Genomic DNA, 24284 nt, shown 5'->3' with positions numbered 1-24284 from the left:
GCAGCAGGATCAGCATAAACGATGTCAAGAAGTAAGGGATGCACAGGCTACAGCAGCAGCGGGTTATATTCTACTACTACTACTACTACTACTACTACTACTACTACTACTAAAGATTATTCCTATGAAAAATAAATGTCATGAAGCATTCCTTGCCAAATGTACAGCAGGGAGATAATACATACATATTTAGACATTTTTCGGTTGTAGCATTCATTTTGTGTCAGCCAAAATTGTTGTTGCATTATGCCAAAAATGATAATGTGATAGGCGTTGTTTTTAAACTGCCTCGCGGAATACAGAGCAACCTGCAGTGAAAGGTAAACGGATAATATTCATGCACTAATAACATAACAAAACAACACAAAACAAAACAAAAAACCTTACTTTGGTTAAAACTGCATATCATTGAAGGGTAACACACGTGTTAATACAGAGCCAGATGTGTTTGGGTGGTGTCCTTCATAGCGTCAGACGTTCTTTTAGTTTTAAGCTCCTGGTCTGTTCAGAGGTGACAGCATTGCTATATTCTTCTGTGGCATATTGTGTTTTGAGCATTAGAAGAAAATAACAAAAAAAACAGTACAGAAATAGACCGCTGTATCTTTAAGGACAAAAAAAAAGAACTGGGAAACTCCGCCCATTCTAGAGCACCAATCGCCGTGCGATTCCCGGGGATTTTGGCTGAGGGAGCGTCTCACCTGCGCAAAGTCAGTTTAGAGCATTAAAGAAGGCTTATTGCAGCTGGTACAATTAATATTCTCAGGAAGACACATTAGCTCTTTATTTGGGTTCAACGACAGACACGTATTGATTAGGTTTACCGGAACACTGACTTGTATTCTTGCATACACAGCACGAGCCCCTGTTCTGAAGAATAGAGTCTGCACTTCTCCAGCAATTTGGTACTGCTCAGTTTGGGATTTTTCTTCACAATGTCGCGAGTTCTTTGTATGTATTAATTTTGTTAAAATTATAGACAGTGCACTGTGTGCTGCATGCTGACAATACATTTTGGAATTAATTGATGGATTCGACATTGGAATGGAATATGTACCACGAGTTTTGAGTCTAAAATCAATGGAATTCACATAACAGCCACATTGCGCAATGAACAGTGAGTGCACCAGTTCTGCACTGATGGAACCACTTTCTTAGGAACACAAAATAACTTTTTTTTTGTGGGGGAGCGGAGTGGGGGTACCTATAATTTCCTTGGATATTGCCTTGACATTTATTTATTTATTTTTTTATACTGTGCGTTTGATCTGTCTATGAAACATGGAACACACCGGGATAGAACAAGTGAACCAGGCTCACCAACAGCACGAACCCATCAGCTTTGGAATCGATCAGATATTGAACAACACCGACCAGCAAGCAGGCTGCATGCTGCCAAGCCGGACCGGCGAAGCGGATTACCAGCTGGCCAGCAATGTATATGCCAATGGCTACAACAGTGTGTATAACCCGGCCTGCTCCGTGGCAGCAGGGTTAGCAGGGTCCTATAACGTGAACATGAATGTTAGCATGCATATGAATGTTAATGTGAACCCCGGGGGTGCAGGCGGAGTAATCAGGGTCCCAGCCCACAGGCCAATGCCACCAGCGCCCCATCCACCTCCCCTAACCCACCCGCCAGGCTTCCCTGCCGGCGTGCACACGGCGGGCAACGTGGGGAACTTCACCTTCCCCTGGATGGAGAGCAGTCGACGGTTTGCAAAGGATAGGCTCACAGGTGAGTTCTTTTTAAAGTGTTTTAATTGCAGAAAGATTCGGAATGAGAACAGTTTCATTTTAAACCAGGCACTTCTGATGAAGAGTTTTGGTTTAATGCAAACTTTGCCAGTCTTGGTTGTTGACTAGTTTTTTTGTTGTTGTGTTATATGAAGTAACCTCACCCTGTATTGTGTTTTGATAATAATTCAAATATTTTCGGTCTGATATGAAAACATCGAATTGAATAGGCGAATATCAAAAACAGTTTTGGGCTTCAATACAGATGTTTTTGGTAGAGCTATACACATTTAAATTGATAATATTTTAACTAATGATTAATACCAACGTAAAAAAGTGCCTTATTTGTATGATGATTCTGGAAACTGAAATAGAAATGATCTTAGCGATTACTTTTCTGATGAAAGCATACACATGCGATTTAAAAAGAAAATGTGGCTATGGTTGCGTGCATAATTCGATATAAAGCCCACATGCTGCTGCTGCAGTCCGATTGTGGAATTGAGTGAATAGCATTCAGATGTTAATTATAAAACAACATATTAAAATGTTGCAGTGGGAACTTTGTTACATAATAGAAACACACACACACACAGACACACACACACACACACACACGCACACACACACACACATATCAACAAAGTTCGCAATAAATACATCAATCATGTTAACTAATATACATTGTCTGTAATATTTCTTGGGCCCAAATATTATGTACTTGGTATTTATTAAATTGTGATAGACTACTGTACATTGTGATAGCCTGCTATACACTGTCTTAGCCTATTATACATTGTGATATCCTGCTATACACTGTCTTAGCCTATTATACATTGTGATAGCCTGCTATACATTGTGGTAGCCTATACACTGTTATCCTATTAGCCAACGTGGAGGTCTATATTCAACGCTACGCGATTGGATTCATTTATGAACATCCACTAATAGGCTAATTCAATCCCAAAGTAAGTTTAAGAAAACAAAAACGCATTTATTTATTTATTTATGTTCCAAACCAATTGAAGCACAGTGCCACTAGCAACGTCATATTCAATATGACGTTCAAAAATAATATTTCTGTCATTATTTGTTACGGCTCCAGATGTTAATGTTACATTGTAAATCGTATTACAATTGTGTAAACACCTAAAACAATTTAATTTTAATTACAAATAAGCTGAACATGATAAAAAAAAGCGTATTAACATTAGTAGGAGAATTGGAAATTAAGTAGAGACAAAAGACAAACAGAACTATACGGAAATTTAGCATAGGCCTATAAAAAAACCAAAAAAAAAAAAAAAAAAAACCTTTATAGGAGAGAAAATAAATACTGCCACGACAACTTACACAATCACAGTTTATAGCATTTACAGTTGGATTTATATTTCCAATCTTTATCACTAGTGCTGTTTAAATACCCTTCTGATTGTTATAACACTAAACCTGAATTTCTAGGAAGAGTGGCATATTAAGTTTTGCTGGTAATCGTGTGCATATCGCACATTCTGTGAGTTTAGGCGCGGGACAGCATAAACCACGAAGGAAGACATCTGTTTCAGTCCCACTGAACGAATAAATAAGACATAATTAAATGTATAGATACTGTATGAATGAAGCACACACACACACACACACACACACACACACACACACACACACACACACACACACACACTAACTATTGTTCGTGAAGCACGACAGAACTCAATTAGTCTCACCTGATTCAAAATGAAGCTGGTTTGGGAAAAAAATACTAAAGTTTGCTCGAAAGTTTTGTAAACAATAGGCTAACAGGTGCTGCTTTTTACCAGGGTTAAAAAAAACCCTTAAACTGCAGGTTACTTCGCTATATAGTCAACTAATTCTGAAACAGAATATTTATCATGTAATTAGAATATGAGAGTTAAGGTGTCTTAAGAACTGAAAAGGCCGTCAGGGTCAGAGTATTGAAAAACAAAAACAAAAAAACCTCTTCTGTGATTTACTTTTTTTCATGTTAAATAAACGTTTGCAATGTGATAGGCATTTAATATAGTTCGACTGTAATGTTCATAAAGTCGGGGCTTACATTTCGATGTCATAAACGTAGGCTGCTCTCCATTACATTGGTAAACATGTCATAATAATAATAATAATAATAATAATAATAATAATAATAATAATAATAATAATAATACAGTAAGACGCACTAAATGTTCGATGAACATTAGCGTATAACCTTAGATTAATAAAATAACGCAAAGATTAACATTTGGTTTCAGTATTTTTCATGAAATCTAAGGGTTAGGGATTACATTTTACTCATGTCGCCACTATCATAGATGTTACAAATAACAAAACAAACGACAACTATGTTAAAGGTAACTCGTGTTTTTTTTTTTTTTTTTTTCTTTGTGCTTTTTTTTTACTGTATAGGCTTTGCTCCGGGTCACTGCATAGCACTGCATATTTTAGATTTTTCCAAACAAACTCCGTGAAGTTTAAACAGGAATAACAATGTATTTTAAAAACAAGTAATTTATCTCCGTTTTGCGAAATTAACATATTATTTTCTCTAAGATCAAATTCACTTCCAATTTGGCCGCTAAAGACTCATTTGAAAGCACACAGTTAATTAAATGCTGTATTTATTGGATCACGCACGTTTTTATCTACGTTGTCATCTAACTCAGTCTTCAGAATAATCAGTCAATGATGGGATGTGATTGTATTTACTTTACACACACACACAAACAAAAACAAAACAAAACAAAAAAAACAATAAAAATGCTGTTAATAATGAGAAGGTGCAATGATATTAAGCCAGCCATGTGCTGGGCAGTGTACTTCAGTAACTTACAGCTGTAAACAGGTGGAATCTTGTATTTCTGTGATAGTTGGGCAGGTGGGATCTCTGATGTCCAAGCCAGGCTGAACCAAATCCTCCACATTTTTAAATAAGGGCCAATAGACCTAGGCATAGGCAGGCATTTTTCCATGGTGTCACAGAGACTTATAGAATTCATCTCATATATATTCTACTCAGGTTTCTAGAGAACTCGTTTGTAAGACTTTTGGGGTGTAATTGGGACCCATAGAAACTGCAAACCCAGCTGGTTCATGTTGCAAATAATAAGGTTTCCGTGTTCCCTTTTCCTCTGCAGCATTGGAAATGACAGGGATGAGGATATAATGTGGTCGATTGACTGTGGACCATGGTGAAGCATGGTTTCCATTCACACAAATCAAAGAGCACAGTGGGCTCTATTACAATGATATATACAGTGTTGGATCTAAATACCATGTTTAATTTGTAAAAAAAAATGGGGTGCACTGATCTTTAACAGTCCATGTGAACCTCTTAAGTATATTTTTTGTCTTAATAATTAAGTAAACATTCCAAATTTCTAATATTTGTTTTAATAAACATTGGCAATTTTGAGATCCCTCACTGTTTAGATAAATAGGATATCTTTTCTGGAATTGTACATACTTTTTAACAGAAACATTAACTTACCAATACATGCACTGTGGGTTGGTTTCCTTTATTGGGATACACAAAGGGACTGTATTTATGGACCTGCAGAGACACTATTTAGACCTGACACTGTTTATTATTATTATTATTATTATTATTATTATTATTATTATTATTATTATTATTATTATTATTATTATTATTATTATTATTATTATTATTATTATATTTGGATATTAGTGCTAGAGGAGAGTTTTTGAACATATTAAGTTGCTGGGTAATGTCCTTTAATATTTGAATCTATTTAATGTAACATCTAGTACAGTTCATGAAGATGATTACAAGCTTAAACTAGTATAATTCAGGCAGGCTTGTTACGGAATCATGCTTCTGTTGCAAATATGATACACGTTTATTAAACAAATGAATGTGTGTTAATGGAGGGGGCAGTCTCTAATTAAGCTAACAGTGTCATTTTAAATCAGTTTTTTTTAAAATTAGAACTATTATTACAGTTATAATTTCAGGGTCCCTTTTGTAATATTGAGGTCTTTTTTTTCCACTGGGAAAATATTTCCATATTTTTTTATTTGTGTGTGTCTCTGTGTGTGTGCTCTGTGTGTGTGGTGTGTGTGTGTGCTCGGTGTGTGTATTTGTGAGTCTGTGTGTGTGTGTATGTGTGTGTGAGTCTGTGTGTGTGTGTTTGTGTGTGCTCGGTGTCTGTGTGTGTGTGTGTGTGTGTGTGTGAGTCTGTGTGTGTGTGAGTCTGTGTGTGTGTGAGGCTGTGTGTGTGTGTGTCTCTGTGTGAGTGTGTCTCTGTGTGAGTGTGTGTGTGTATTCAAAAGGGCAACAGCAGAGAAGTACAGAAAGTGAGGATGTCTGTCAACATAACATGTACATTCCACAATAAACCTCTCACTCCTGCAGCTGGGCACTGTGTTTGTCCACAATAAAGATCACAAGCTGAAATTTGAGGCTGCTGCCCTCAATCACATTCCCTCAGGCAGGTTTCAACACAGCTACTGCAGGGTTAGGACTTGGTCGTCCAGTTCTGTTTTGTAAAATGTGCCCTGTAAGCGGTTCATGGCTCATGGGGAAACCTATTGGGAAGTACAGAACCAAATTCTGAATGAATATCTAAATTATGTGTTATGTACAATTTCTTAACAGTATGGCTCATATTCAGAGACTTCCACACTCATCTTTAATATCATGTTAAATATTATTCTGTTTTACCCTTTGCTACATTATTCCTTAGTGAAGCCTTATGTGCATCCTCTGTTATGAAGATATTAAAAAGTGTATTTTGATATATATATATATATATATATATATATATATATATATATATATATATTAGGGCTGTCAAGCGATTAAAAAAATTAATCTCGGTTTTAATTGCATATTAAATCGTTACAATTACTACATCCATTGAATTTAAATTTGTTTTATTACTGATGCTATTGTTTTTATTATCCTTAACTGTAAATAAAATTGTTTAAAATGTATTTATTTATGTATTTATTTAACCAGGAAATGTACCCATTGAGACCACCATCAAAATGTACTAGGGGCAATAATTTAGAAATTACAAATACAACCAACACAATAAAATGTGCGGTTCAAGCTTGATCAGCAGCATACAGAGATCAGAAAACATAATACATAGGATATCTATTTTTAAATGTGATTGTGAACTGAAATAAATTAGTTTTTTTTTTAAATAAAATTATAAATATGTAGCTATAGTAAGCACTTCTAGGAAATGAACTGTTAATTGTGAAGAGAACATACACACAAAAAAAACTGTCATCATATCCAAAAACTGCAAACTAACAATTGTTAGGCTTTACATACTACACGCAAAAAAAGGAGCAACGCAGCCTAACTCATTTATTATCATTATATATATATATATATTTATAAACAATAGCAAGCACTAGAAATGTATCTGAACAGTTCGAATGTGATGTAATGATTTATGAGTAAATTTTTAGCTTTTCATAAAATGGAATTTCAGTCTCTAGAACATAAGAATCTTATATATGTCATTATATTTATTTACAGACAGAGAAATGAAAATGAAGCTCACCAACACTATGACAATATAAAATATTCAAAATACAGGGCTTTTCTCATTAAATATTAAAAACCAGGATGGCTGTATTGTGTTTCAACAAATGAACAATGAAAAAAAAAAAAAAATATATATATATATATATATATATATATATATATATATATATATATATAACCTTTACATATGCATAATGACAGATTGAGGTTTGTAAAAATGTTGCACTCATTAGTGAAGATTAACATTAAACGACTGAGTCAAAGATCAGCTGGGTTAAAATGGGAGTAGACAGACTTATTCCTTTTATATTCTCAGTTTTTTATATACCCGTGACTCCAATGGTTGGGGTAAAAATATTTAACCTTCAACCTAAGAGGAGTAAGAACACACATAAACTAACCCAGTAAGATAAGTACCTGCAAATACATACAGCAGTGAACCTGGTAAATCATTGTAATTCATTTGTAATTAACCCACTTCAGCCAACTGATTATTCACATTTCAATCAAACCCATTTCTGCCAGTTGTCTCTTTTCCACTCTCCAGACCGCACTGCCATTTCTTAATGTTTGCCAAATGTTTGCCATTTCTTATGTGTTTTGTCTCCTATACATATGAAACCTCCCCACCACACCTCTTTTTGTGTTCTCACTTATTTGACTTGTTTGATGTTTCTGTGAAATAGATGCAAAACAAACATTGCAAGGTGGATCTATGTATTAGTTGTCCTTCGATGGGCACAGTGCTTTACCATGAGAATGTTTAACCCCAATACAATCCAAGCCTATGAATACAGACCATCAACTTCATATAGCGCTTCACTGCACCATTGTATTGCCATTGCTTGCCAAGGCATTGCCGTGGGTAGGCTTTTCAACTTCTGTTTATGTTCCAAGGATAACCAAATGTCTGTGTCACAAAGCAGGACTGAACCTGGCTGAATACTGAATAAAACAGATGTTGCTGCCATCCTTCAATATCCCATTTTGAATCTTTTACAGTTATATTTATTAGATTGCACCAAAGGTAATATTCACAATGGGGGAAGAAAAGTCCTGCTGCTGGAAAGTGTTATTAAGTATAAATTATTTTGTTATAGGCTGAGATTTCTCTGAGGCAGCATTCTTTTTTCAATATGCTGTTGCTAAATTGTATTACTTATCTGAATTCTTTAGTATTCTCGATGTGAAGTGCAGAGTTATGTGGAGGCTGAAGCTTTATTTCCTTTTAAATATGGGTCTGTGGTGTTACTGCTCATTAGTGCCAGTGCGCATGGTGTACTTATTAGTGATTCATTTCTAACTCTACACGTTTTCCCCTTGTGGCTAATTTCAACTAAAACGTAATAGTTATTTCATGTTTATAAAACAGATTTATATTAACTATTGACTTTGGTGCATCTTTTAATTAAGAGTAGACCTATAAGTTAAACATTTGCTGACACTGCATTTTTTATATGATTAATTGGTTATTTTATTATTAGTAAGTAGAGTATTATATTACTATTTTATGAATACATCTTCTGTGTCAAGCGTCTGTGTATACAAGTTAATACTTTGTGTGTAGGGAGTCTCTTATTGTTTGAAGAGATCTTCACAGTTTGGTCGAATTCACAAATACAAAGATTGTACTAACTACTATTAAACATAAACTGTTTCTATTTTTTTAAATTTAGAATTGTGCGGCATGTTTCAATGCACAGAATGGCATCTGTACACAAGATACGATGTACTTGAATTTTGACAGATCCTCAATGGTTGCTTTCTTATATGTGATTTATATATGCAAAATAACCTGTAATGGTGAGACTGTATAATATTTTTAAACTAAATTAGAGTCAGATTTATTTAGAATATGTCAGATATATAAAGGAGGCACGTTTCTACAGTAACATGGGAACCGATGATGTTTGCTTTTAATTGCTTACAGGAGCCTGTTTATTATATGTGATGATAAGTAAATTATTCAATTTTCTATTCTTATAATGGGAAAATAAGATTGTTAAGCGTCATATTGTTCTCGTTTGTATGGGTATATTACTTCCTAATTTGGTAATTTTAGGGATTACACTCCAGTTTTTAGTCACAGTTTTCATTGACAGCATGCAGAAGAATTGAATAACTGAATAGGCTTTATACGACTGAGTCGTTAACAAAGGATTCGTACCACAATAGCACTTCCCTGCTACCTTAATCTTGAGGGTGCTTTTCTGATTGCTGAATTACAGGACATATATTAAAGCTCACAAGCATTAACTGTATACCACAAAATTGCTCAAGACACATCCGGAAAAATAAAATGATGTGGATTCATATAATGAGAAACAGGTGTTTCGATGATGAATCTTTATCAAGTTCTTTATCGGGATTCTTAAAATACTATTTTGTATATGCTGAGTAAATAAAACATGACACACTTTTTATGAGACGGAAAGTAAATAAGACATTTGACACCTCTTTTTTTAGTTGCTTATGAAATAAGATCTTGACCGGCACATTTCTAAACTTGCTGTCTGGTCTGGACAAGATCTGGACAATAGTCAACATCCCATATATATATATATATATATATATATATATATATATATATATATATATATATATATATATATAAATATATGTATATATATATATATATATATATATATATATATATATATATATATATATATATATATATATATGTATGAAAGCTAAAGAACATTTGTAGGAGAAGCTGCAAATGGAGGAACCATTGAAATAAGGGATACCAGTGGTCACTGACATTCTACCTGTTCACCTGACTTGTTGTTTGAGCTGATCGTTAAGAAGAGGTAAAGATCGAAACTGATAACAGAAGCTGCTATTTTCTAATCTAGCTCTGGTGATTCATCCTTTTTTTAAATAATTAGCCAATTTTAGAACCACCTGTAACTTGCATTTTGTTTATTATTTTTACATGTTTATTAGTATGTTCCCAAATGTACACACATGTATAGGTCATGATCCTACTACTGAAATGCCATATACATGATTTAATCACAAAAAATATAATTTTGATATCTGATATTTTCTTCATACTGGGTACATAATTCTGTGATTCTAGGGTCAGATTCATCAGGTATTTTTTTAGGAGTCATTTTTCAAATATCTCATATCTCAGACCATGTCAGGAAAATAGTGTATATTTACAGGGTTGCAAATACATGGTAATGTTACTTGATGCAATTAAATGGTAACACCATGACACAGGTTTTTTCACTGTAATTACACACTGCACCAGTCATTGCCATGTAATAGTGTAATGGACAGTGCAGTGTGATGCACTGCCATTATGGATTCTGTTCTCCCTATCCGTGAGATTAAAAGCTAAATGAGGTTAAAAGCTCTATAGCCATGCATGCAGATGAGCTCTGCTCTTTTGCATAGTCATTAAGATGCTTGCTTGTGGTGTGCAAGGACACTGGTTCATGCCGTACCTCTGCTCTGTTACAGTAGCTGAAACCATTGGTAGATCTCCAGTTATTATTTTGTTATTACATGGTTATATACAGCTATGCCCACAAGTTTTGCATCACCCTATAGAATTAACACATTTTGCTTCATAAAGTCGAATAAACACCTGCTGAATAATGTTACGTTAACATATTGAATTACATACCGCTTTGTAGTTTTCCATATGCTTAATGAAAAACTGACAAAAACTACTAATATGGCTTCGGGTAGACTTTTGTGATATCATTTTGTAGTTTCGTTCATTACATAATATTAAATAAAAGATCTAAATGATGTTCATATATTTTTTTTCATATAATTATGTCTCAATCCTAACATTCTAGATGATGCAAAACTTTTGACCATAGCTGTATATAGTGAATGGGAGTGCATGACAGGTATGATTTATGAAATGATTTTGTTTTCTACAATAACTTTATGTGGTCCAAGGCAGTGGAGAGCAAGAAGTATATATAAACCTGTCTAGCCACTACTGTATATAATCTGGTGTTTTAGATTAGTGTAGTTGTCAAGCCCTAGGGATAATTTTAATAATGTTCCTATTTTGCACAAATAAACTCGTAATAGAGTGCGACAGAACCACATTCAAACTCACAAAACATCAATTTGTCATTACATAGCATATTTCTGTTTAAATTGTTTCTTATTTCCTTAGGGGGCAATCACAGATGTTCTCTCGTGCCTTATTGCTCCTGCTGCTCTGCTTAAAAGGAAACATCCTCTTTCTTCTTTCCGCACACTAACCTCCCATTGCTCGCTACGGCTTCTAATCATAAACAGCAGCTTTGTTGTGTTTTACATTGATATGAATATTTCTCAAACATTGAGAGTATTCCAGTCAGTTCTACCTTGAGCTGTAGGGAATTTCGGGATGTATTTGAAGGATTCATACTATAGTAGATTAAGTAGTATTCTTATAATAGTATTCTCACAGGTGAGAGCTAGTATCTGAACAATTCAGCCAGTGAAGCAGACTTAGAGTAACCACTGAAACTGAGTTGATTGAATCAATAATCTCCTTCTGTTTAGTTACAGTAGTGTACCCACCAATGGCCATCCAGGTCCAAACTAGTTCACACCCGTTTTTTGGTCTACTTTAATTAAACACTGAGAGAGATTAAATGCATCTTGAAAGGAAAGCCTTGGACCATACCAAAAATAGTAACTGTCCCTCTGAATTAAGATAATGAATCAGGATACCTCAGATATCCCATTACAGTATTTATAGGCCCCTCACTTCCAATTTGTCTCATTTGTACCATTACAGTCCTGCTTCTGAATGTGCCTGTTAAAACTTACTTCACATACCGGTACGCCAGATTTTAGAGAACATCACCGCAGCTCATGTAATGTATTCAATTAGGCCAGCAATAAGCCGCTGTCCAACCACGGACCTCCAAGTGGCTGGCTGACTGTATTCCCTCTATTATTCTTTAGCGGATCAGACTGTGGAAGGACAAGTCGGAGGCCACTCAACGAGAACAGTGGCTGCATCCCTGTCTGGCCTCCAGTCTGCTCCAGCAGTGGAGATCTGCAGGGCATCTACCTGGGGTTCTGTGGACACTTTAGCCAAACACTATTATCCGCAGCTTGCATTTGGAGACAGTCCACTATTGGACTTTCCAGTTCACAAGGGTGGTCGCCCAGGTGAGTTTGTCATTTCCCTGGATGAGTGGCCCTGTGGCTTGCCTACCAGAAGCACCTTGTTTCCATGAGCAGGTGTCTGGTTGGAGACATCATGATATACTGTAGAGTGCTAACTTGTTTTATCATGTGAACTTGTAGTATCTCCCATCAGATTTTTTACGCTCACCCTTCAGACTATTTCTACACGTATAAATAATAATACATCTCCAATGTAGTTTGACATTTAAATCATTTGTACTACTCCTTTACCTATGTATGATGCTTTAATCATTCTGAATGGATGAGAATTCTCTGAAACTTTTCATTGTTTTTCAAGTCCTCAATCTGCTTGCCCTCTTGCTTTAAGACCTGTGTAGTTTTGCCATGTGTTTTTGTTTTCTGGATTTGAGAAATCCTGTTACATTGTAAGCTTTCAACTCTGTTGACATCGTCTGCTTCATGGTAAAGTATGGAAGCATGTGGAGGCAAAATCCTGAGTACTGAATCATGCATTTGATGATTGTGACAGGGTAGTGTCACGACAGAAGCTGTTACCGGCAGGAAACAGACCCACAGAGACAGAACGCTGCAGCTTTAAGTGCATATGCATTTATTTAACAAAATAAAAGGTTTAAACAAAAGAATAACTATTTGTAGGCTGGGCATTAACCTTCGCTACCACATTGATAAACATTAAAAAAATAAAAAATAAATCACAGCACAAACTCAACAAACAAAGGATTTCTGGATACGTTTATACATGTGGCCACTCCCCAATTAGCATCAGTTACCTAACTGAGGGATGGCCACACCGGTGATTGCTGGCAGGGACAGATTTAACCCCATCCCTGCCAACCTTACATTCCCACACCCACACTATTTCAGCAGGGGCAGCGGCACTGGGCACTCCGGCAGGGGCGGATGTGTGAAGCACTCCAGCAGTAGTGACGCTGCCAGTGGCGATCCTGGCAGCGGGCTGGGCTACTCTGGCAGTGGCAATGCAGGCATTGATGTTGGGCACTCCTGCAGTGGCAGATGCATATGGCACTCCAGTAATGGCGAGGCTGGCAGTGATGCTGGGCACTGGCGATGCTGGCAGCAGGGTGGGGTACTCCAGCAGTGGCAGTGCTGGCAGCTGCAATGCCTCTGGACATGGACATGCGGCTGGCTTTCGCTGTGCTTCCCTCAGCAGGTGTAGCGGCTGCATAGGTTGGCCCGTTGGTTGCCCTGTTGACTCTAGAGCTGGGTTGCTCCCCTTCCGGCTCTGGAGACGGTAGCGGCTCCTCCCCCTTTTGCACTGGAGATGGCAGAGGCTCCTCCCCCTTTGGCACTGGAGATGGTATAGGCTCCTCCCCCTCGGGATGACAGCACCTCCCTCTCTGGCATTGGGGAGGGCACCGGCTCCTTTTCTCACCTCCAGTAACAGCCTCTCTTTGCCTTCTTTCATTTTGGGGCAGGCAGTTTGGTCTGCTCTAGCCTTCGGGCAGGCATCTCCTCCTCTTCCTCTTGGAGGCAGCATACCACCTTGTGCCCAAACTCCCCAAATGCAAAGCACCAATCTTGGTCCTCTAGCCACTGCAGAGGTCCTCCAATCCGCCACCCCACTGGGTTTGGGATGCTTCTGGGTTCCAGCAGATCCAATGATCCTTTTTATTAAACTGCAGTCCTGCTCTGGGTCTCAAGGGGCACTATCCCACTGACACCACATGTGACGGTAGTGTCATGGCCCAGGCTGGCTACCGGCAAGAATTAGACCCAGAGACAGAAAGCTGCAGTTTTAAGCTTGTATGCGCATGTTTATTTAACAAAATAACACAAAACACAGGAGCAAAATAAGCATGGCACAAGTGCCAAAGTAAAAGGTTTAAACAAAAGAATAACTATGTGTAGGCTGGGCATTAGCCTTCACTACCACATTGATAAACACTACAAAAATCACAGCACACCCCCACACCCTCACACCCCCACACCCCCACACCCCCACACCCTCACTCCCCCCCCCAACTCCTCCAACAAACAAAGGATTTCAAGATATTTTTATACATGTGGCCACTCACCAATTAGCATCAATTACCTAATTGGGAAACTGCCACATCTGTGATTGCTGGCAGGGACAGATTTAACCCCATCCCTGCCAACCTTACATTCCCACACCCACACTATTTACAGCTTATGGCCTGCCACAATATTATATATATATATATATATATATATATATATATATATATATATATTTATTTTCATTTATGCTGTTTAAGTAGGGGATATTTGTTGAGATTGAAGTGTTTAATGTGAGGATGGCATGTAGTTATGCATCTTCTCTATTACCAAAAGTGTATGGCCTGCATACTAGAAACATGTGTAGGTTATTTGTAGTGTATGAACATAGTGTTGGGGTATATTATATTGGAAGCAGCAGAGTTTGCTCATCAGAGCACAGAACTAAGAGAAGCGTCTCAAACTGACACACAGAGTAACACTGGCACACACAGCTCCACCCAAGGCCCAACTAAGAAAGATATGTTCCCCTTTTTTATCCAAAGGTGACATTTGCAACATTTGGTGAAAAGAAAACACAGTAATGTTTCAAAACTAGTAAGAAGCAGCTTATTGTAGGTGGATCTTAGTCACAATAGTTCTGGCGTACTGCCAGTTGTATTGTTCTTTCATAAAAATAAAACAATGCAAAGTGCGTACTGGAGTTAAATAGTGGCTTCATAACAGTGGTCTTCTGAAAACTTTGCATTCACACTTTATTTAATGGCTGTTTTTTAAAGTGTTGGTCCAAGATCATTAAAACACAAGAGTAATCTGTAAATCCTCTTTATAAACTGCTGTGAAAGATCAATCAATACCTATATTTATTGCCTGTAGTATCCTATCCTTAGTAAATTCATCACAAGTATTTAAATGGAGTGTAAATTTAAGTTTACACATCTAACCTAATCTGCCTTGTCTCCATCAGTGACATATCTATTTGCCTTCTTTTCTCTTTGCCCTATTAAAGCTCTCTTTTTCCTCTCCTCCCTCGCAGCGGCCTTGTCTCCGTTCTCAATGACCAGGAGGATTGGACACCCCTATCAAAACCGGACCCCGCCCAAGAGGAAGAAGCCCAGGACGTCGTTCAGTCGAGTCCAGATCTGTGAGCTGGAGAAACGCTTCCACCGCCAGAAGTACCTGGCCTCAGCAGAGCGGGCCACCCTGGCCAAGGCACTGAAAATGACAGATGCACAAGTCAAGACCTGGTTCCAGAACAGGAGAACAAAGTGGCGGTAGGGCTCCATCTGCACCCATTTACCAGCCCCAGTATGGGGTTTTTAATGGGACTCAATCTGTTGAGTGACTGTTCTTATGCCAGTTCTTAATCTGGTTTGTGATCCATGGCCTTGGCAAATCACACTCTTGCGCTGCTGGTGCCGGATAAATAATACCAGTATAAAAATATAGTAAGTCAAAATTAGCACCTATTTACCATAAAGACACTGGAAAACCTATACTGATGACACTAAGAACGCATATACGTGCACACTGTATGGGGAAATGAGAACATCACAAATTCCTACAGTAGTCTAGCAGACAGGACAGGGTATGACCTGATTATTATCAACTGGTGGTCAACTCGCTTAAAATGGGCTAATAAGTAATGCTGTCTTTATTTGGGTTTTGTGACAGGATAGCGTCCCGCCCAAGCTGTTACTGGCAGGAATGAGAGACTCAGAGACAGAAGCTGCAGTTGTACACGTTTATTAAGCTTAGTTTTGCTCTTTTTTAATACATAAAATGAACTTGTTTTTACTTGACAAAGCACAAAAAAACCCACAAACTGGTAAATTCCTAGGTATTTCTTTTCAAAACACAACTTGAACCCTAGTTTCTAATGATGAAGTATAACATTCTGCAGCCTAATGAAGTATACATGAAGATCAGTTTGAAGGGCCATGAGTACCACTCCAATGAAAGACTGAGTAATACAAAAATCCTTTTTGACTGCCTGGATTTTCAGATTTCTGTATATTAGCTTGTGTGGAAAATGGCCCTTCATTTATGCACAAAAACCCCAGTTTAAGGAACATGCAATACTAAATGTTTCATTTATTTATTCATAACTGAATTGTAAAAATCCCCTGCAATTGTTCCCTTTATGGAGACTGTGTTTTGCTTAAATATGCCTAAATACCCTATACTATGCAAAAAGACACAGACGCATAGCTGTTTATGAATGCTGGACTGTTGCAAACAGAGACGTTGGTATATAGGGCATATAAAAGCTTACTTTTTCACGTTTTGATTCTCTTGCTATAATAGATAGCCTATGCATGAATGGTGCATTTGCGTTCTGCCAGTGTGTTTAATGAGGGTGTGATCAAATGAAAGGATGAGAAATCCGATTAGAGTAATCCAGTTAACTGTAACGTGTGGCTAATGGAGGATGTATGGTCTGTTTGAAAGAAGATGGGAGGCTGGGACATTCTAAACAAATCTGGCTTTAACCCCTTTGACCCTGCCTAGCAAAAGAAATAATAACACAATCATGTATTCAAGCTTGATTTACTTAATGAAAATAGAAAAACAGTCCTTAACAAAGCATTCCATAAAATGGTCCTTAACGTTTTGTAAATAAGACCCTATTTTACAGATATTGTTTGAAAGTAGAAAATCTTTTATCTGAAAGTGTTCTATTTGCACATCCATGTACAGCATGAACTGTAAGGTGTAATTCTCACCATTGAAAGAGAGAGAGAGAGTATTTATGAATTCCTCACCTATAATTGCTCTCCTAACAATAAATTGATTCTCAAAGATCCCTTATTGGAATGAGCCCATTGCACTGTATGATGTATTGACTGAGAATATTGCCTTACATTATACTGTGCACCAACATTCCATCCTTACTTTACTAATCCAATCAGGAAGCGTATTGATATTTTATTTCTTGGAATTTGTTAACCTAGAAAAAGCTCTAGAAGTGACCCATAGTCTAAAATAATGTCCTGGGAAGTTTATTTCTCTATAGAGATTATAAGAACATAAGAACATAAGAAAGTTTACAAACGAGAGGAGGCCATTCAGCCCATCTTGCTCGTTTGGTTGTTAGTAGCTTATAGATCCCAGAATCTCATCAAGCAGCTTCTTGAAGGATCCCAGGGTGTCAGCTTCAACAACATTACTGGGGAGTTGGTTCCAGACCCTCACAATTCTCTGTGTAAAAAAGTGCCTCCTATTTTCTGTTCTGAATGCCCCTTTATCTAATCTCCATTTGTGACCCGTGGTCCTTGTTTTTTTTTTCAGGTCAAAGAAGTCCCCTGGCTTGACATTGTCTATACCTTTTAGGATTTTGAATGTTTGAATCAGATCGCCGCGTAGTCTTCTTTGTTCAAGACTGAATAGATTCAATTCTTTTAGCCTGTCTGCATACGACATACCTTTTAAACCCGGGATAATTCCGGTTGCTCTTCTTTGCATTCTTTCTAGAGCAGCAATATCCTTTTTGTAAGGAGGTGACCAGAACTGAACACAATATTCTAGGTGAGGTCTTACTAATGCATTGTAAAGTTATTACTTTACTACTTCCCTTGATTTCAATTCAACACTAATCACAATATATCAGAGCATCTTGTTGGCCTTTTTTATAGCTTCCCCACATTGTCAAGATGAACATTTTTCTGAGTCAACATAAACTCCTAGGTCTTTTTCATAGTTCCCTTCTTCAATTTCAGTATCTCCCATATGATATTTATAATGCACATTTTTATTGCCTGCATGCAATACTTTACACTTTTCTCTATTAAATGTAATGTGCCATGTGTCTGCCCAGTTCTGAATGCTGTCTAGATCATTTTGAATGACCTTTGCTGCTGCAACAGTGTTTGCAACTCCTTATATTTTTGTGTCGTCTGCAAATTTAACGAGTTTGCTTACTATACCAGAATCTAAATCATTAATGTAGATTAGGAATAGCAGAGGACCTAATACTGATCCCTGTGGTACACCACTGGTTACCTCGCTCCATTTTGAGGTTTCTCCTCTAATCAGTACTTTCTGTTTTCTACATGTTAACCACTCCCTAATCCATGTGCATGCATTTCCTTGAATCCCTACTGCGTTCAGTTTGAGAATTAATCGTTTATGCAGGACTTTGTCAAAAGCTTTCTGGAAATCTAAATAAACCATGTTGTATGCTTTGCAATTATCCATTGTCAATGTTGCATCCTCAAAAAAGTCAAGTAGGTTAGTTAGACACGATTTCCCTTTCCTAAAACCATGCTGACTGTCTCCCAGGAAATTGTTACCATATAGGTAATTTTCCATTTTGGATCTTATTATAGTTTCCATAAGTTTACATATAATAGAAGTCAGGCTTATTGGTCTGTAGTTACCTGGTTCGGTTTTGTCTCCCTTTTTGTGGATCAGTATTACGTTTGCTATTTTCCAGTCTGTCGGTACAACCCCTGTGTCAAGAGACTGTTGCATGATCTTGGTTAGCGGTTAGAACATAAGAACATAAGAAAGTTTACAAACGAGAGGAGGCCATTCAGCCCATCTTGCTCGTTTGGTTGTTAGTAGCTTATTGATCCCAGAATCTCATCAAGCAGCTTCTTGAAGGATCCCAGGGTGTCAGCTTCAACAACATTACTGGGGAGTTGGTTCCAGACCTAGTTCGGTTTTGTCTCCCTTTTTGTGGATCGGTATTACGTTTGCTATTTTCCAGTCTGTCGGTACAACCCCTGTGTCAAGAGACTGTTGCATGATCTTGGTTAGCGGTTTGTAAATAACTTCTTTCATTTCTTTGAGTACTATTGGGAGGATCACATCCGGCCCAGGGGATTTGTTTATTTTAAGAGCTCCTAGTCCCTTTAACACTTCTGCCTCTGTTATGTTAAAGGAACAGGTCGACATGTCGGACATGTTGTCCGTGTCCTCCTTTGTAAAAACCTGTGAAAAGTAATCATTTAATATATTTGCTATTTTTTTTCTTCATCTATGATTTTGCCATTTGTGTCTCTTGGGCATTTAACCTCCTCTTTGAATGTTCTCTTGCTGTTATAATATTGGAAAAACATTTTGGAATTGGTTTTAGCCCCCATAGCAATATTGATTTCTATCTCTCTCTTGGCTTTTCTAACTTCCTTTTGACTTGTGTTTGCTGTTCCAAGTACTCTTTCTGTGTACTTTGTTTTTGGTCCCTTTTAAATGCTCTGTAAAGTGCCTTTTTTCGCTGAATATTTTTTTAAATCGATCTATTAAACCGTTTTGGCCATTTTCTAGTGCTACATTTAAAAAAAAAAAACCAGCAATCCTTTTTCTGTGGATGTTTTCTGTTTTACTCCAATCTACTTCTGTTAGTCTCTGTTTCATACCTTCATAGTTTGCTTTCCTAAAATTGTAAACCTTAGCTTTAGTCATTACTTTTGGGGTTTTAAAAAATACTTCAAATGAGACCATGTTGTGGTCTGAGTTTGCCAATGGCTCTCTGACCTCTGTTTTAGTTATTCTGTCTTCATTATTTGAAAAGACTAAATCAAGACATGCCTCCCCTCTAGTCGGTGCCTTGACAAATTGCGTTAGGAAGCAGTCATTTGTCATTTCCACCATTTCAATTTCGTCCATCATGCTCCCCACCGGGTTCTCCCATTTTATACGGGGGAAGTTGAAATCCCCCATTAGTATTGCTTCTCCTTTTCTACACGCATTTCGAATGTAATTGTATAACAGATTATTTTGCTCAGCGCCTGAATTTGGTGGTCTATAGCATGCTCCTATTATTATGCCCTTTGAATTTTTGTCCATTATTCTGACCCATATTTATGCATTCACTCAGCCAACATTAAATTATACACATTATTCCCAAATCCTTTAAACCAAGAAGATGTGAGCACTAGGTTCTGAGAATTAACCTGTTTTTATCATTCAGTCTTGCAATTAACAGAACAATCAGCAAAGCAGGGCTGATATTAAATAACTGGTTGGTTTTGTTTAGTCTCATCACTGTGCTGTTGTGGTTGCTTGACTTCATGCCTCAGTGATAGTGCAGTCATTTCACAACAAAGCACACCTTGCACATTCTAAATAACCCCGTAGAACAGTTTACCATAGTTTAAGCTTAGAAAGGTATGGTGGCTCATTGAGGACAACATAAAAATAAAAATGTGTTAACACAAGATAAATTATCATGTGATCTCAACATAAAGGCTTGAAATGTTGATTTCCTGAGATCATTTATCTTGTGATCTCGATATAACACTGTGAACGAGTGGTTTGCAGTGTGCAGGTGTAGTGATGATGCAGTGCTCTGGAATAGACACACAGAAGACAGTTCACAATGAAAAACAGCTCTTTATTGATGCTGGGTTACATGTCAACAACACTTTAAAAAATAGACACAGGCTCTACACTCGAATGTGTATTGCGCCTTGCAAAACAAGGGTTACAGTCCTGAAATAATAAGACACTTGAATAATTACACGCAACACAGGCACGGCCACGTCTCCGGACAGTGGGTGCTCTAGTGCAGGTGTATGGTGAAAGGTCAAACACAGTCAAGACAGTGGTGCAGTGTAGTCCGGGGTTTGGTGCTGGCTTGTAGCAACAGCTCCTGGTTCATGTTAGCTGTCTAGTGAGAACAAAATTAGACTGACAAACAAACAAAACACGAAACACTCACAGTACTTTTAAATTCTCTCTCTCTGGTCCTTGTAATTTAACCATAAACCAAGGAACAGATCACTGGGGCCACTTCCCCTAAATACCCTCTGTCATGCCCTCTTTCAGTGGCACGGCCAATCATGTCTCCTCCAATCCGTGACTGACACATTGCCTACCGCATTAAGATGACAACTTCTGGTATCGTGGCCTCGCCCCCTTCCTGGATGGCAGGCTTCCAACTGAAACTGGAATGAACTGCCAAACCATCCATTACAGGGCACTCTGCTCCGGTTATACCATGCCCTCACAGATCGGGAGGGAGATTGTTGACTAGGATTCATTCACTCCCTGTCACATATCCCACCACTCAGAGTGGAGCCGAAGGAACACTCGGCTGAATCTACTTTCCCCATTACACTCCTCTCTCAGGAAAAGTAATCCGCATTTTGATGATCTTTCCCTGCATGGTGTGTCATAAAGTACATGAAGGGTTGCAGCACCAGATACCACCGAGTTATCCGGGCGTTGCTATCCTTCATCATGCTTAACCATCTAAGTGGGGCGTGGTCAGTGACGAGATTGAATGAATATCCCAGTAGGTAATAGTGTAAGGTTTGCGTGGCCGATTTAATGGCCAGACATTCCTTTTCAATGATAGAGTAGTTATGCTCCCGGGGGAACATTTTTTTTACTGATATAGAGGATGGGGTGTTCTACTCCGTCGACCTGCTGGGACAAGAACGCCCCTAGACCAACATCTGAAGCGTCGGTGTGAATTCCTTATCAAAATCTGGTGTGATAAGGGTGGGGGCTTGGCAAAGCCTTTGCTTAATGGTATCAATTGCCCCTGACATTATCCTGTCCGTTTGATTGAATTTGGTGCACTCTTTTTAGCGAGGTTCACTAGAGGGTTGACCACTGTAGCATACTCTGGGATGAATCAGCAGTAATAACTGGCCAACCCCAAGAGAGACCTCACCTGGGACTTGGTTTCTCGGGATTGCCGCGTCCGTCAAAGCCTGGACTTTGGTGGCGACGGGTTTCACCTGCCAATGTGTCATAACAAATCCCATATATTGTGTTTCTGCTTTGGCAAATGCACATTTACCCAGGTTGGCTGTCAGCCGGGCTACCCTTAGCGACTGCAGGACGGCCATGACCCAAGCCAAATGCTCTCACCAGGTGGAGCTGTAAATAACCACATCATCAATATACGATGCTGCATATTCATGATGTGGGCGTAATACCTGGTCCATTAGTCTCTGAAAGGCAGCGGGTCCACCATGTAGCCCAAACGGCATGGTTGTGAAATGAAACAGACCATCAGGGGTAGAAAATGCAGTTTTCTCACATGATCTGCGGGTTAAGGGGATCTGCCAGTATCCCTTTGTCAGGTCTAAAGTCTGTCGAGAAGCTTGTCAACCCGAGGCATGGGGGAGGCATCGAACTTGGTAATAGTGTTTACCTTACGGAAATCAACGCAGAAGCGGTTGGTGCCATCTTTTTTGGCCACTATCACAATCGGATTGCACCACTCTCTCCTGGAAGGATCAATCACCCCAAGTTTGAGCATCGCCCGCACCTCTTTGTGAACGCCACTTCTTCGACTTTCCAGGATCAGGTACGGTCTCTCTCGAACCGTGATACCTGGGGGAGTGATAATGTCATATTCAACCAGATTAGTTCTGCCGGGCACGTCAGAAAAAACGTTATTGAACTCCTCAATTAACTTACGCAGATCTCTCTGCTGGTCAGTAAGTAACTGTTCCCCCATCGGAATACTAGGGACCTCTAAATCATCCTCTACTTCGCCTGGGGCTATAAATAAGGCCTCCCTTGCCTGCCAGGGCTTCAATAAATTGACATGGTAAATTTGCCTTTCATTGCAGCGATCAGGCTGCCGAATTTCCCTATAGCCTGAATCACCACATATGGCCCCTACCATTTAGCATACAGCTTGGATTCTGATGTGGGAAGAAGCAGCATTACTTTGTCTCCTAGCCGAAAGGTCAGAATATGTGCATTTTGGTTATAATGCTGCTGTTGCCAGTGCTGAGACGATTTTAGATTGTCCTGGGCCAAACGACCGACCAAATCCAGATGATCATGGAGTAGGAGCACATGCTGCACTACATTTTTGGAAAGCCTTTGTGCTCTCCCCAGCCCTCTCTCAACAGATCAAGGATGCCGCAAGGCTGTCGGCCATACAAGAGCTTGAAGGGGGAGAACCCTGTTGAACTCTGCGGCACCTCTCTCACTGCAAACAGGAGGTAGGGAAGCAGCGTTGCCCAATGTTTCTGCTCTTGGTTCACAAATCATCTCAGCATCTGCTTTGATGTTTAATTAAAAGGTTCCACCAAACCGTCCGTCTGTGGACGTATTTTTAGTATTTTATACACCTGCTGTAACGTTTGAGACAAAAAGTTAGTTTCATGATCAGTCAGTATTTCTTTGGGGAGCCCCACTCTAGACATAAGCTGCACTAGTTCCTTGGCTATTGCAGCTGCACTAGTGGACCTCAATGGAACTGCCTCCGGGTATCGCATTGCATAATCTACCACCACTAATATATGCATATACCCAGAGTCAGAGGGTAGCAAAGAGCCCACTTTGTCCATTGCAATGCGCTCAAAGGGAGTGCAAATCATGGGCAGTTAAACCAAAGGGGCGGGGCGCACTCGACCCAGTGCTACTTGCTGGCAGTCTGGGCATGTGGCTACAATAAAATTGAGCCAATATGCGTTCCCTCGTCTTATCGGCTCCCAAGTGTCCTGCAAAGGGGATGTCATGGGCCAGCCTCATGATCTCAGGCCGACACGACGGGGGAACCATCAATTGTGTTACAGGCTGTCCTGTGCCCGGGGCAGGGTTTACCCTATACAGTAATTGCCCCTTGATAATGAAGTGCAGAAATACTAGTGCCCCAGCGCCTTCAACATCCTTACCTTCAATAGATCGGACCTGTCCCCAATCGTTGCTTTGTCCCCACACTAGGTCTGCGCTTGAGTCCCACATGTCCGGTATATTGAGAGGGGCCAGAGTAACATCTGCCCTGGATGGCCCAGTAACCTCACCCTCTCGGTCACACTGCGTACCGACTCCCTTTGAGTGGCGTTTGATACTATCCGAGCTCTCTCCAACCAGTCCCCAGCCTCGTTTCAATGATGCACCTTCCCATTTTTCAATCCGTCTCTTTGTTTGTTTTTTAGGATGAAAAAGGGAAGAAGACAAGTCAACTTGCAGG

General features: G+C 38.8%; 1 protein-coding gene across 2 annotated transcripts in view; it reads left to right on the top strand.

Annotated features, from left to right (window-relative positions):
* Positions 1–632: 632 nt before the first annotated feature.
* The window catches only part of LOC117421058 (T-cell leukemia homeobox protein 2-like), a 31540-nt gene continuing 7888 nt past the window's right edge, over positions 633–24284 (top strand). The window contains exons 1-3 of one of the 2 annotated variants that reach the window (XM_034034947.3): positions 633–1738; positions 12209–12418; positions 15432–15669. In XM_034034947.3, coding sequence (XP_033890838.1) covers positions 1282–1738; positions 12209–12418; positions 15432–15669 — 905 coding nt within the window. In that variant the 5' untranslated portion in view covers positions 633–1281. The remainder of the gene's footprint in view (positions 1739–12208; positions 12419–15431; positions 15670–24284) is intronic. The other variant, XM_034034949.3, reaches the window with a different exon arrangement.

Source organism: Acipenser ruthenus, chromosome 1 (genome assembly GCF_902713425.1).
Source record: "Acipenser ruthenus chromosome 1, fAciRut3.2 maternal haplotype, whole genome shotgun sequence".
NCBI classification, from domain to species: Eukaryota; Metazoa; Chordata; class Actinopteri; order Acipenseriformes; family Acipenseridae; genus Acipenser; species Acipenser ruthenus.
Note: the sequence above shows the minus strand (reverse complement) of the source record. Positions and strands in the feature narration are given on the sequence as shown.